A 14,004-nucleotide genomic window follows, 5' to 3' on the forward strand; every position below is an offset into this window, starting at 1 on the left:
CGCGATCCTGTGAAAGTAACTCCCAAGTAGACATATGATGTGACGTACTCAACTGGCTCCTCTCGAAAAGTGAACTAAGGCTCTGATCTCATCACCCATGCCTGTGTGGTGTTAAACACCATAACCTTGTTTTTCCCAAGGTTCACTGTCAGATTTCTATCCGCACAAAATGCCTGTAATGCATCTAGATGTCTCTGTAATCCCTCCGGTGAGTCTAAGATTAGAACAATATCATCAGCATATAACAAGATGGGTATCAACACCCCTGCCAGGCATGCCCCTGGGCCTCCCAATCTGTCTACATACTCGGAGACCACATCAATGTGCAGTCCAAAGAGGGTGGGTGATAGCGGGCATCCCTGCTTCACCCCTATCGTGAAGGTTACCATATCGGATAGTCCGCCTAGAGCTCGGACTTTGCCTGTCTCACAGACTCATACAAAGCATATATCCCCCACTACATATCCTCAAGTACCTCAATGTCATACAATCTGTGCATAAGACTGGCACGTGGCATGGTATTGAAGGCTTTGCGGAAGTCCACAAAGCAACAATATATCCTTCTCTTCTGTGCCCTGCCCTCTTCAATAAGTGCCCGAAGTGTCAGTATGTGATCCAAGGTAGTAAATCCTCTCCTGAAACCGGCCTGTCCCTGTGCTCGATGACCATGCCTCTCTGCCCAACGGCTCAGCTCCGACCCCAATATAGAGCCATATAGTTTGGCCAAGTAATGACCAATCATGATCATCATGTAGTTGCCTGGTACCATGGGGTCCCCACTCTTAAAGGGTGGTACAATGATATGCTCTGTCCAGCTTGTCGGGAAACGCTCACAAATGGCACGATTAAACACATGTACAATCAACGGAGCCAAAGTATCGGGCGCATATGAGAAGTGCAAGTGCTCTCCAACTAGCCCATCATGATCCTGTGCATCTAGCACCATCCGCTTAGTAAAAAAGGTGCTCCTAGCCGGTCTAGCTCCTAGTGGAGGGGGGGTGGCTGGCTTTCCTGGTGCATCATATAGCGCTCTAGCATAAGCATGCCATGCCTCAGGTGTAGTAATCGGAGTACCACGCTATCTCTCCTGAAATGTCTTCCATCCCCTCTTGTTGTCCTTCCCCAGGAAGAGTTGGTAGATCTCCTCCTCTAACTTAGCCAGGTAGGCTCGTTTCTTCCTTCGCACAAGGCGCCGAAAGATCATCCTGGCTTGTCTAGGTGTGTGAGTCCCAATGGCAATCTCACGCTGTAGCTGTGCCCATGTCTCACGACACTCATCATCATACTAATTGTTCTGTGGGGCAGTGCTAGGGGGTGGGGGGGTGGAAGGGATCATAATGCAAGGAAACCTATATGAGGCGGATGCATGTAGTACACCTACCAATCCTCTCGTAATCTTGTCCAGAGGGCTATGCGGGTCTAAAGCAAACTAGCCATCAGATACTGCATCTCAGTAAACCCCAGCTGTCTCACGTAAAAACTGATATCTCGGGTACCTAGGTAGATGAGTGGCTGGTCCAGCTCTCAAGGATCTACCTACTAGTGTGACACTCAGGTATGCATGATCGGCTGCTATGCCAATGGGCTGACTGGAAATCATGAAATCCCACGCATCAGGTATCAATGAAGGAGATCCCATCAAGTAGTCCACAGTGCTCGCTCCCCCTTTAGAGTTCCAGTGTGTGAGAGCATCTAATCCTTGCCATCTCAATAGGCCATTGTATATGACCAACCCATCTGCACTCCCGAGTGTGAGAAAATGCCTGCCATAATCTGTAATCTCCCCCTCATCCTGTGCTGATCTCTGCAACCCTACATCCTTTGCCGTGATCTCCTGGTACATAGCCTCCTAAGTATCATACAGCTCTGTCTGCTCAGTGCTTGTACATGCATTACAGTCTCCCAATAGTAATGTCTCCCATGCTCGCAAACCTCATGATATCATCATATAGTAGCGTATAAGGCTCCTGATGGTGCAAACCTGGAGTGGGCTCGGGGAAAGCAGCATACCAACACATATAGCTCGCGGAGCTCCTCTCTGCATACTCTGACCCACATGCACCTCGCATTTGCATCTCTATATACCACATGTATTTTACCACGAAGCTCCTCCCTGAAAAGTAATGCCACTCCTCCAGATCCTCTGGTACCTCCCACTATGCATGGTTGAGGGCGGAACACTGATTCCCATCTATAGCCCCGCACGTCAAGAAGCCTCTTGTTTGTGCAATGATGGGTCTCCGTATACATAGCAATATCACTATGTCTGAATGTATCCTCAAAGTATCCTTCATCTGTTCTAAGGGCTCCATTGCAATTCCACACCGTTAATCGCAAGGTCTCATAGGCCGCGCACCGTCGGGCAGGCCTCCTCTCTGTAATGATGACTCGGCCATCTCTGTATACCACCCATTTCCCCTATTTCCTTGCCTCAAGCACACGCGGCATGTGTTCCATCCGGTGTGCTATCTATGCCGGTGCAAGGTCCTCATCCAAATAAATCTTTTCCCCCTTAAGGACCATCCTTTTGGAGAGGAAGGCCGCCTTCTCCAAGTCACCAAACCTGAAGATCAATATCTTCGCCCTGGTTTCATCTCTGCCTACTCGCCATGCTCCAGTAATGGGTACATCAGTGGCTCCAATTTTTGTTGCAAGAGCTTTTGCATCCTCTTGGGAATTTCCCTTATCTTCCCAACCAACTACGCGTACATGTAAGGCACGTGCCCGTCTCTTGGCTTCCTCTTCCAATGTAGCATTAATCACCTCTACTTTATTGACTGGTGTATCCTTATGCTTTTTTACTACTTCAATCCATGGGCTGACTTCCTCAATTTGTTTCTTTGTGGCACTGGCAATTTCAGCCCATGAATGCATTTCCTTCTCACCTGCAGCCACCTTTGCCTTACATGATTCCAAAGTGTTTTGCGTTTCTGTGATGTCTTTTTCACGGTCAACCATACATGTCTTCAAGGTGCCTTCGTACGATTCAACCATTGTGCCAATCTCCCGGAGCATGCCATCCTTCCATTTCTGCATCTCTTTTTTCATTTACATGTGCATCAAGGCTTGGGCTAATTCCATCTCAACCCGTACTTGGGCTTGCATTTCTCCCTTCAATTGGGCATGTATCTGTTCCTTCAGCATTTCGTATATCACTTTCCTTAGGGCATGCATCTGCTCAGTCCATTCCTTTTAAAGCTCCTGTCACATGGTGCTCATCTCTGTCCTTATGTGCAGCTGTATCTCCTCATAAAGGGCCTCATCTCGTCGGGCCATCTTCGCAAACCTTTGTGAGCCAAGGGACATGATCCCTTCCCTCAGTCTTCTATGGCAGGCATTTGGTGCCTTCGTGGGGGTGTGAAAGATTGTTTCACCATCCTGTTCTCCCTCGTGGGATTAACATGTTTCCCCCTAGTTGCTGCCTTTGGGGCCTGAGCAAGGGTGGGAGGGAAAAGGGAGGCGAGGCGACTACCTACACACAGAGCACGCACGCACGCACGCACGCACGCACGCGCGGGTGGGTGGGTGCGCACAGAGCAGAAAAAACAAGCATGTAGGTGGGTGCACGTAGAGCGGCGGGCGCGGGAGGCGAGGTGATTGTCACGCACACAGCAAGCAAGCACGTTGCGCGCAGGTGGGTGCCCACAAAGCAGAACAGACAGGCGGGCAGAGAGGCGCATGTGGCCCGTGGGTGCGCACAAAGCAGCATGCGTGCTACATCATGGGCAGTGCAGAGAGGCGGGCAAAGGCGTGCAAGTGGGTGTGCACAAAGCATAACAGACAGGCGGGCAGAGGCGCGCAGGTGGGTGCGCACAAAGCAGAACAGACAAGCGGATAGAGGCGTGCAAGTGGGTGCGCACAGAGCACAGCATACCAGCAATGAGTATCTCCATCCTCTACCAACTGTATGGATGAGGCCAATGCCAATCGGAAGTACCTCTGCTGAGGGAGCTCCCATAGCCACTGTAAAAAGGTAACTGCTTGGAATAGGGACTCGGTCACTATTTACTGGTACGGCACCCAACTCAGCCCGAACAATCTCATGTGGTACTGATGATTTGCTCTGAATCATGCGGGCAATCATCATAATCAGTGGTCTCACCATATGCCTCTATCCCTCATCCGTCCCTCTCTAAGATCTGTGATGTATGCTGGGGCCCCAAATTGGAGCTCCGTACAGGAGGCTCGGTGTGACAAGTGTATCAAACAGCCACAATTTGGTGCACGGCTCCTGAAACTGTACGTGTGCACACTACCTCTCAAGTGCCCCCAAGGCTGCATCCCCTCGAGCTAATATAGCTACTGCTGCCTCCTTGAGGGAAAAACGCAGCCCTGTGAAAGTAGCTCCCAAGTAGACATATGACCGACCTTACTCAATTGGCTCCCCTCGGAAAGTGAACTAAGGCTCTGATCTCGTCACCCATGCCTGTGTGGTGTTAAACACCATAACCTTGGTTTTCCCAAGGTTCACTGTCAGATTACTATCCCCACAAAATGCCTGTAATGCATCTAGATGTCTCTGTAATCCCTCCGGAGAGTCTGAGATTAGAACAATATCATCAGCATATAACAAGATGGGTATCAACACCCCTGCCAGGCATGCCCCTGGGCCTCCCAATCTGTCTACATAATCGGAGATCACATCAATGTACTGTCCAAAGAGGGTGGGCGATAGCAGGCTGCCCTGGTGCATCATATAGCTCTCTAGCATAAGCATGCCATGCCTCAGGTGCAGTAATTGGAGTACCAGGATGTCTCTCCTGAAACATCTTCCATGCCCTCTTGGTGTCCTTCCCCAGGAAGAGTTGGTAGATCTCCTCCTCTAACTTAGTCAGGTTGCTCGTTTCTTCCTCCGCAAAAGGCGCCGAAAGATCATCCTGGCCTGTCTATGCGTGTGAGTCCCAATGGCAATCTCACGTTGTAGCTGTGCCCGTCATAGTGACAGGGGGACGGCGGGACGGCCACGTGGGACGTGGGAACGCCGTCCCGATTAACTGCAGGCGCAGGACGGAGGCGGGACGGCGCAGGGGACGGGACGGAGGGGACGTGGCAAGGGGACGGCCGTCCCCGTCGGAGGGGATGGCGGGACGTTGTCAGCCGGGGACGGGGGACGCCTGCAACGGCGCAACGGCTACAGAAAAGTAGCCGGTTTTTTTTCGGGCAACGGCTACTAGCCGTTGGCGGCTGGCCGTTTGAGGCTGGCCGTTTGAGAGAGAGAGAGAGAGAGAGAGAGAGAGAGAGAGCTGCCATATGCTATATAATGGGCTTATGCTACTCCTCTTCTACTCATTGCTCAAGCCTTCCATGAATGATGATGTACCTCTAGGCTCTCCACCATCTCCCTCTCCTACTCAAGCTTTCCTCTCCACTATCTCCCTCTCCTACTCCACCACCTTCCTCTCCACCCTCTCCTACTAGACTACTTCAATCTTCCCTCTACCTCTTCTCCTACTCTACCCTCTAAGCTCTCTCCACCCTCTTCTACTAGACTACTTCAATCTTCCCTCTACCTCTTCTCCTACTCTACCCTCTAAGCTCTCTCCACCCTCTTCTACTAGACTACTACTAAGTTACTAACTATTCATGGCATCCTCTTCTCGTGCGGGCGGTAGGAGTAGAACGGATGGGTGGTCATGGTGGGATGAGGTCAACTTCGAGCCTCCTACTCATGCGGGGGGTGCACGTCCATGGACATGCAAGCTTTGCCCATATAAGCGTGTGGGTGGGGCCAATAGGGTGAGGGCCCATTTGTTGCATGAGCCCGGTCATGAGGTGAAATTTTGTGAGCGGGTCACACCGGAGATAAGAAAGGAGCTTCTTGCAAAGCTTGCCGCCCATCAAGCTTTGAATGCAAGCCAAAGGGTGCGTGGAGTGGATCCCAACACTTATGTCACTCCAACCCAAACATCAGGTTCTACATCGGGTGGTGGTGCATCTTCATCTACCCCTCTACCACGTCCTCCTCGTGGCACTACTCGTGGCTTCACACAAGCCGCCTTCTCAATGCCGCAACCTAGTCCACCCTCTCTCTCTCGTCGGCAAAGTACTCTTGAGGGGAGTTGGGATCCCAAAAAGAAGGAGGAGGTTGATGCCGCGGTGGCCCGCTTCTTTTTTCATGACCACATTGCTTTTCGTGTGGCACGGTACGTATTTCACTCACATGATTTCATCATCATGTCTCACGAGTCTTGATTCACGGATCACCATTTTGCCATTCTAATTACTTGCCCTCTTTTTTTTTGAAATGATAAATAGGTCCGACTACTTCAAAACGATGGTGAAGAAGATTGGCGAGTACGGTCCTCACTACACACCTCCATCCTCCGAAACCTTGCGGACCACTATGCTTGACAAGGAGAAACGCCTTGTTGAGCAAGCGGCGGCAAACACAAAGAGACAATGGGCTCGCAATGGAGTCTCTTTGATTGCAGACGGATGGAGTGACACACGGAAAAGGTCTATCCATGGCCTTGTGGCATACTCACGGGGGGAGATGTACTTTGTCTCCTCACATGATGCTTCAGGGACGGGAAAGAGTGCGGATGTACTTGCTGCTGAGTGGAGTAGTGCTGTCGAGATTATCGGCCCCGAATGTGTGATCGGTTTCGTCACGGATGGTGAGGCGACAAATAGGGCAGCGGGAGCTATTCTTGAGAGTATTTATCCTCAAATCACCGTCTCTTTTTGCATGGCACATTGTCTCAATAATCTTTTGAAAGATATTGGGAAATTGTCATGGATTGAATCGGTGATTGATGATGCATGTGCAATTGTGACCTTCATCAACAATCACACATACCTTCGATCCGAGTTTGGGAAGAGGTCCACAAAGGTCCTTCTCAAGTACTCGGACACTCGCTTTGCATACAACTTTCTTATGTTGCATCGCTTGAAGGATTGTCAGGGTGCCGTGCGGCAACTATTCATCAGTGATGAGTTTTGCTCCTCATCTTTTGCACGTACACAGGTAGGGATTTCATGCAAGAAAAAGGTCGACGATGCTGATTTTTGGGAGGACCTCAAGCGCACTGACGCCATGGTGCATCCCATTGTCCACTTGCTCAGGATTGTTGATGCTATGCAGCCATGCATCGGCAAAGTATATGAAGCCATGGACCAGATGATAGAGAGTCTTGAGAAGCTTGAGCCAGACGTAGATAGATATGAGGAGATCCACTCGCTTTGTGTGGCGAGATGGAGCTCATATTCCTCTCCTTTACATGCAGCTGCTTTTATGGTGGACCCAGAATTTCAGGGAAAAGGGCAGGAGGGTGATAAAGAGGTGAGCAACGGTTGGAGACTCATCTTGGATCGCCTCACGCCGGATGCAGAAATCAGGCGCAAAATTAGAGACCAGCTCTCTAATTACAGGGCATTTCAAGGCTCATATGGATGTGCAGATGCGCAGCAGGACAGATTCAAGGTTGGTGCAGCATTATGGTGGGAGGACTTCGGATCAGATGGACCAGAGCTACAACAGTTGGCGATCCGGATCTTGAGCCAGTCCGTTAGCTCTTCTTGCCTAGAGCAATTATGGTCCTCCTACAGCCACATTTCATCAAAGAAAAGAAATCGGCTTGGGGTGGAAAGAGCTAATGATCTTGTCTTCATTAGCGCAAACTTGCGCATGCTTGGCAAGAGTGCAAGATGCAATGCCGATACTTTTACACAGTGGGAGATGGAACAGGAGGAGGCAGCTACAACTATTGCACAGGAGGGTGGGACAGATGGTTCTCATCATGAGCCTTCATCGGATGACACAAACCCCATCCACACTTCACGCACTCATGATCATGAGGCTAGCACCTCTCTTATTGGGAGCGCAGAGTATGAGAGCGAGTGACTTATATTTTGTATCGCCTAGGCCCGCGAGTGACTTATATTTTGTATCGCCTAGGCCCCAACATCTTTTGAGTATATCTATTTAATGTTATCAACTTTAAAGTCTTTCTTTTCCGACTTTGCAAGTCTTGACTCTTGACTCTTGCACCTCGTAGCGTAATTTAATTTTAAATGTAATGTGTATCATGATTCATAACTTTTGGAGTTAGAAAGCTTGTTGTTATTGATTGATTAATCTTGATTCTTTACTCCTCTAAAATTAACAATTTTGAGTGCCGTCCCCACCCCCCGTCCCCGTTCCCTACCTTTAGCCGTCCCCGTCCCCGTCCCCGTCCCCGTCCCCTGGTAACTATGGTGCCCGTGTCTCACAGCACTCACCATCATACCAACTGTTATGTGGGGCAGTGCTCCGCGGGGGGGGGGGGGGGGGGGGGGGGGGGGGGGGTCATAGTGCAGGGAAACGCATATGAGGTGGATGCATGTAGTACATTTGCCAATCCTCTCGTAATCTCGTCCAGAGGGCTATGCGGGTCTAAAGCAAACCAGCCATTAGATACTGCATCTCGGTAAACCCCAACTGTCTTACGTGTAAAAGTGATATCTCGAGTACCTAGGTAGATGAGTGGCTGGTCCATCTCTCGAGGATCTACCTACTAGTGTGAAACTCAGGTATGCATGATCGGCTGCTGTGCCAATGGGCTGATTGGAAATCATGAAACCCCACACATCAGGTATCAATGAAGGAGATCCCATCAAGTAGTCCACTGTGCTCGCTTCCCCTTTAGAGTTCTAGTGTGTGAGAGCATCTGATCCTTGCCATCTCGATAAGCCATTGTATATGACCAACCCATGTACAGTGTACACTCCCGAGTGTGAGAAAATGCTTGCCATAATCTGTAATCTCCCCCTCATCCTGTGTTGATCTCTGCAACCCTACAACCTTTTCCGTGATCTCCCGGTACATAGCCTCCTGAGTATTATATTGCTCTGTCTGCTCTGTGCCTGTACGTGCATTAAAGTCTCCCAATAGTAATATGTCTCCCATGCTCACAAACCTCATGATATCATCATATGGTGGCTTATAGGACGAATCTCCTGATGGTGCAAACCTGGAGTGGGCTGGGGAAAGTAGCATACCGCCACATATAGCTCGCGAAGCACCTCTTTGCATTTTCGGACCCACATGTACCTTGCATCTGCATCTCTATGTACCACATGTATTTTGTCACGAAGCTCCTCCCTGAAAAGTATCGCCACTCCTCCAGATCCTCTTGTGCCTTCCACTGTGCGTGGCTGAGGACGGAACATTGATTCCCATCTATAACCCCGCGCGTCAAGAAGCATCTTGTTTGTGCACTGATGGGTCTCCGTATACATAGCAATATCACTGTGTCTGAAAGTATCAGCATCTGTTCTAAGGGCTCCATTGCAATTCCACACCGTGAATCACAAGGTCTCATAGGCCGCGCACTGTCGGGCATGCCTCTTCTCTATAATGATGACTGGGCCATCTCTGTATACCGCCCATTTCCCCTCTTTCCTTGCCTCAAGCACACGCGGCATGTGTTCCATCCGGTGTGCTATCTGTGCCGGTGTAAGGTCCTCATCCAAATAAATCTTTTCCCCCTTAAGGACCATCCTTTTGGAGAGGAAGGCCTTCTTCTTCTCCAAGTCACCAAACCTGATGATCAATATCTTCGCCCTGGTTTCATCTCTGCCTACTCGCCATGCTCCAGTAATGGGTACATCAATGGCTCCAATTTTTGTTGCAAGAGCTTTTGCATCCTCTTGGGGATTTCCCTTATCTTCCCAACCAACTATGCGTACATGTAAGGCACGTGCCCGTCTCTTGGCTTCCTCTTCCAATATAGCATTCATCACCTCTACTTTATTGACTGGTGTATCCTTATGCTTTTTTACTACTCAATCCATGGGCTGACTTCTTCAATTTGTTTCTTTGTGGCACTGGCAATTTCAGCCCATGAATGCATTTCCTTCTCACCTGCAGCCACCTTTGCCTTACATGATTCCAAAGTGTTTTGCATTTCTATGATGTCTTTTTCACGGTCAGCCATACATGTCTTCAAGGTGCCTTCATACGATTCAACCATTGTGCCAATCTCCCGGAGCATGTCATCCTTCCATTTCTGCATCTCTTTTTTCATTTCCGTGTGCATCAAGGCTTGGGCTAATTCAATCTCAACCCGTACTTGGGCTTGCATTTCGCCCTTCAATTGGGCATGTATCTCTTCCTTCAGCGTTTCGTATATCACTTTCTTTTGGGCATGCATCTGCTCAGTCCATTCCTTTTCAAGCTCTTGTCGCATGGTGCTCATCTCTGTCCTTATGTGCATAGTTGCTATGAAACGCGTTTCAAACTTTAGCAGACCCGTTTCAAACGTCTGGGAGTTTGAAACGCGTTTCAAACTTGGCTTTTTATTTTTTAATGTTATTTAAGACGGGTCATATCAGTCGATTCAGTCGCTTTCCAAAGAGCAAAAAAAAACACGCCGTGCATAGTACAGAGGAGAAAGTTGACTGTCCTTCCCCACGTTTGCCTTCGTTCGTGTGATTTCTCCGCCACCCGCCCCCTCGGGACCTGTGCACCGTGCTAGCAAGGTTGGTACTTGTCTGTTTTCATATTTTTGCTTGATTTTTGCACCAATTTCAAAACTTGAAATTTGGGCAACATCCTTCCAGGCTTCCAAAATGCCTCGTGCTAGAGATTCAATGTGGACTCATGTCATTCCCATGGGCAAGTATGGGGGTTCAGGCACTGAAAAATGGAAGTGCAAGTATTGTGATAAGGTCTCAGGTGGATCTGCAAACAGGATAAAGGCTCATTTTTCAGGTCTAAAAGGCAAAGGCATTGGTGCTTGTGATAAAGTGCCCCAGGATATCAAAGCCTCTCTTCTACAATGGAGGAGGGAGCAAGAAGCAGCCATGAAAGGATTTGGAAGCAGACATGATGACATGCAGGAAGAGGAGGAGGATGTCACCAAAAGAGCTAGAGTGGGTGATGAACAAGAGATGCAGAGTCAAACGGCTGTAGGTTCTACCTCTGCTCCTTGTGCCCACAGGTCTTCCTTGCCCATTAGGCCTTCTTTGAAGAGTGCAAGCATTAAAGCTCGTTTTCAGAAAGCAGCAGTTGCTGAGGCCACCCGTGAATTGACAAGGTTGTTTATTCAGTGTGCTTTGTCATTTCACATTGTGCGCACTCCAAGATGGAAGAAGACCATGAGAGCCATTAGCCGCATTGGGTATGAGTGGGAGGGTCCCAAATATGACTCCTTACGCAAGAAGCACTTGAGAGATGAGAGGGATCTTGTACAGCTTGAGATGGAGCCTTTGAAGGCAACATGGCATAAATATGGATGCACCATATTATGTGATGGTTGGAAAGATATGCGGAAAAGGAATGTTTATAACATTTTGGTGTCCTCCTGCAAGGGCGTAATGTTTATGCGTGCCATTGATGCTTCAGTTCCAGGGACGGTGGTGACAGGAGCCTTTATATGGCAACACATACGCCAGACAATGTTAGAGATTGGTGCTCAGCATGTGGTGCAGGTGATTACTGACAATGGCTCTAATTGTGTGTCCATGGACAGAATGTTAGAGGATGAGTTCCCAGAGATAGTGTGGACTCCTTGTGCAGCACATAGTCTTGACCTCATGATAGAGGATGTTGCTAAAATCCCTTGGATTTCTGAGATCTTTGCTATAGCTCGGAGCATGGTGAGGTTTGTTACCAAGAGGCTAAAAGTCCTCTACATGTACCGTGCCCAGGGTTAGTTCCGTACGTCGTACGACTGAAACCGTACGTACCTGCTGTATGGTACGGTACCGTACGGATTCGTACGATACCGTACGATATTTTTTTTTGGGTGGTGGTGGTGGTGGTGTTGTTGTTGTTGTTGTTGTTGTTGTTGTTGCGTGGAGCAATTTCAGTCTTCTAGAGAGCCATTCATCGCCCTTTGCAGCCTATAGGGAGCTGTTTGTCAGGAGCGTGTGCACTTGCCATTGCCATATTAGGCAAGCGATCATATTGCCTGATGAGGAGGAGGAGGCAATCTTCATGGAGCTCTATAGTGAGCTTGTGGCAGCAGATACTCGCAGCACTAGGAGTCAGCATGGACGGGGCCGAGCAGTTGGAGTTCATAGGCCGCCTCCTTCGGTATCGGCAAAGGGTAGCCTTCGCACATATGTGAGACGAGGATCCTCGAGCTCCAATCCCCGCCTTCATGATGATATTCCATTGCCCCCTCATGATGATACCCCACTGCCTAGAGAGCCCTTGTTTGATGATGATGGCAACCTACTTAGCGAGAATGATCCCCAAAGTGTCTCGTCCACCTTCGAAGAGTCCTCTTCAGAGAACTCTCTTGATGGACACTCTAGTAGTGATCATGTTGATGATCATGCAGATGTTGGTGATGATGTAGACTTTTGATATGTTATAGCTCTCTAGGCATTGGGCATCTATCTCCTTCTAGCCCATCGATGATGTATTGTAGTATGTAGTATCATGTATGTACGCATGTTGGCGGTCGCCCATGCCATGAGTTTTTGGCCTATCCTTTTGTAGCAATTTTGTACTCTAATGGCATGATGACATTATGTTCATGGTTCTACTATTTTGTAACTTCTTGTCTACAATTTTTAAGTTTAGGAAGTATTTTTTTTTTTTAAAAGTACTAATATCGTACCGCACCTCAAAAAATTTTAAGGTACCAATTAGTACCGTATTTTATCGTACCGTACCGTATCGTACCTTTCGTACTAACTAACCATGACCGTGCCCATAGTGATCTAGAGTTGCTCAAGCCCTCAAAGACCAGGTTTGCGTACATGTTCATTGTGATTGAGAGGCTAGTGAGAGTCTAGCAAGGGCTACTCCGCACAGTTGTGTCACGAGAGTGGATGGCATGGGAGGATCGAGAGCAGCCCAAGGCAGTGGCATTTGTGCGTGCTGTGATGCGAGAGAGTTGGTGGGATGATGTCAAAGCACTTGTGAAGGCCACTCAGCCTCTTTACAGTGTCCTTCGCACCACAGACATGGAGGGCAGCACTCTTGTCTCCTTTACGAGTTCATGGACCGTATTGGAGAAGCCCTGAATCGGTGCACAGTTCTATTAGCAGAGAGGTATGTAATATGCAATATGCATGTCTTTCTAGTTTTGTACTTGTCGGGTTTATTTGGCTTTGGTTGTTGGTGAATCGTTATTCGTGACTTGGTCTATGAATAGGGTCCAGGATATCAGGGAGGTTTGGAACCGTAGATGGAATTGGTTTCATAGACCAATCCATTCAGTTGCCCATATACTGCATCCTCTATGGCGTAATGAGGAGCAGTTCAACAACGAGGAGTTGGAAGAAGGGTGGCAACAGTACATCCAGAGGTGGACAAGAGGTGATATTAATCTCTTGAGAAAATTGGAGGATGAGCTCTTGGTATATCGCAATGGAGCCGTGTGTTTGGAAGACCCACCGCACTACTAAGAGAGACACAGCTACAGCCAGTCTCATGGTGGGAGAAATATGGGATTGGTACTCCATTACTGGTAAGTGTTTAGTATTCAAATGTTACATCAATAATAGCCATGAATCATGATGCAATGGGAGGTTAGTGCTTTATCATGACTACTTACAAAGTTTTATGTCCTTTCTATGACAGAAACGCCTTGCATTGCGAGTCCTCTCACAAGATTGCAGCTTTGGGCCTTGTGAGAGGAACTGGAGCACATGGGCTCTCTTCCACACAAAGAAGAGGAAAAAATTGAGCAGTGCTCAATTAGAACGGTTGGTTTATTGTCATTGCAACCTCCGTCTAATTGAGCAACAAGGCAATCCAATCGAGCTGCGCCAAGTGAATGTCGACAAGATTGACATAGAGTTGGTGAAGGATGTACCGGATATTCCTCAGGAGGAGCGTGACATCTATGCTATGCTTTACGGAGGAGTTGATGGCACCAGCTCGTATCACACGAGTGCATGCATCTAGAGATGGAGCTTCTACGAGTGCTACGGCTACAGAACCTGAGATTATGGAGCTGAGGCAGAGTCTTCTTCCGGCACAGAGTCGGAGACATCAGAGGATGGAGATGACCATGAGGAGTCGTCGTCGTCTCCGTCTGAGGAGGATAACTCTGAGTCCTGACT

At 48.7% G+C, this 14,004-nt stretch overlaps 2 protein-coding genes and 1 pseudogene across 3 annotated transcripts in view; 2 read left to right on the forward strand and 1 right to left on the reverse strand.

The window, feature by feature from the left end:
- LOC147604019 (UDP-galactose/UDP-glucose transporter 7-like) overlaps window positions 1-14,004 on the reverse strand; it is a 30,724-nt pseudogene that overhangs the window by 5,480 nt on the left and 11,240 nt on the right. The window lies entirely within an intron of this gene.
- Window positions 5,200-8,182, forward strand: LOC147604020 (uncharacterized). Its single transcript, XM_086795116.1, has one exon. It carries the CDS (start codon window positions 6,245-6,247, stop codon window positions 7,841-7,843), a length of 1,599 nt encoding a protein of 532 aa, XP_086651242.1. The 5' UTR covers window positions 5,200-6,244; the 3' UTR covers window positions 7,844-8,182.
- Window positions 10,237-11,637, forward strand: LOC147604021 (uncharacterized). Its single transcript, XM_086795271.1, has 2 exons — window positions 10,237-10,461; window positions 10,543-11,637. The coding sequence occupies exon 2, from the start codon at window positions 10,552-10,554 to the stop codon at window positions 11,635-11,637; it is 1,086 nt and encodes a 361-aa protein (XP_086651397.1). The 5' UTR covers window positions 10,237-10,461; window positions 10,543-10,551.

This window comes from Cibotium barometz, chromosome 62, assembly GCF_041138505.1.
Source record: "Cibotium barometz isolate CiBa-2024 chromosome 62, ASM4113850v1, whole genome shotgun sequence".
Lineage (NCBI taxonomy): Eukaryota > Viridiplantae > Streptophyta > Polypodiopsida > Cyatheales > Cibotiaceae > Cibotium > Cibotium barometz.

Coding starts and splice junctions, on each gene's coding strand:
- LOC147604020 (XM_086795116.1), top strand. CDS start 6,245: ATGATAAATAGGTCCGACTACTTCAAAACGATGGTGAAGAAGATTGGC.
- LOC147604021 (XM_086795271.1), top strand. CDS start 10,552: ATGCCTCGTGCTAGAGATTCAATGTGGACTCATGTCATTCCCATGGGC.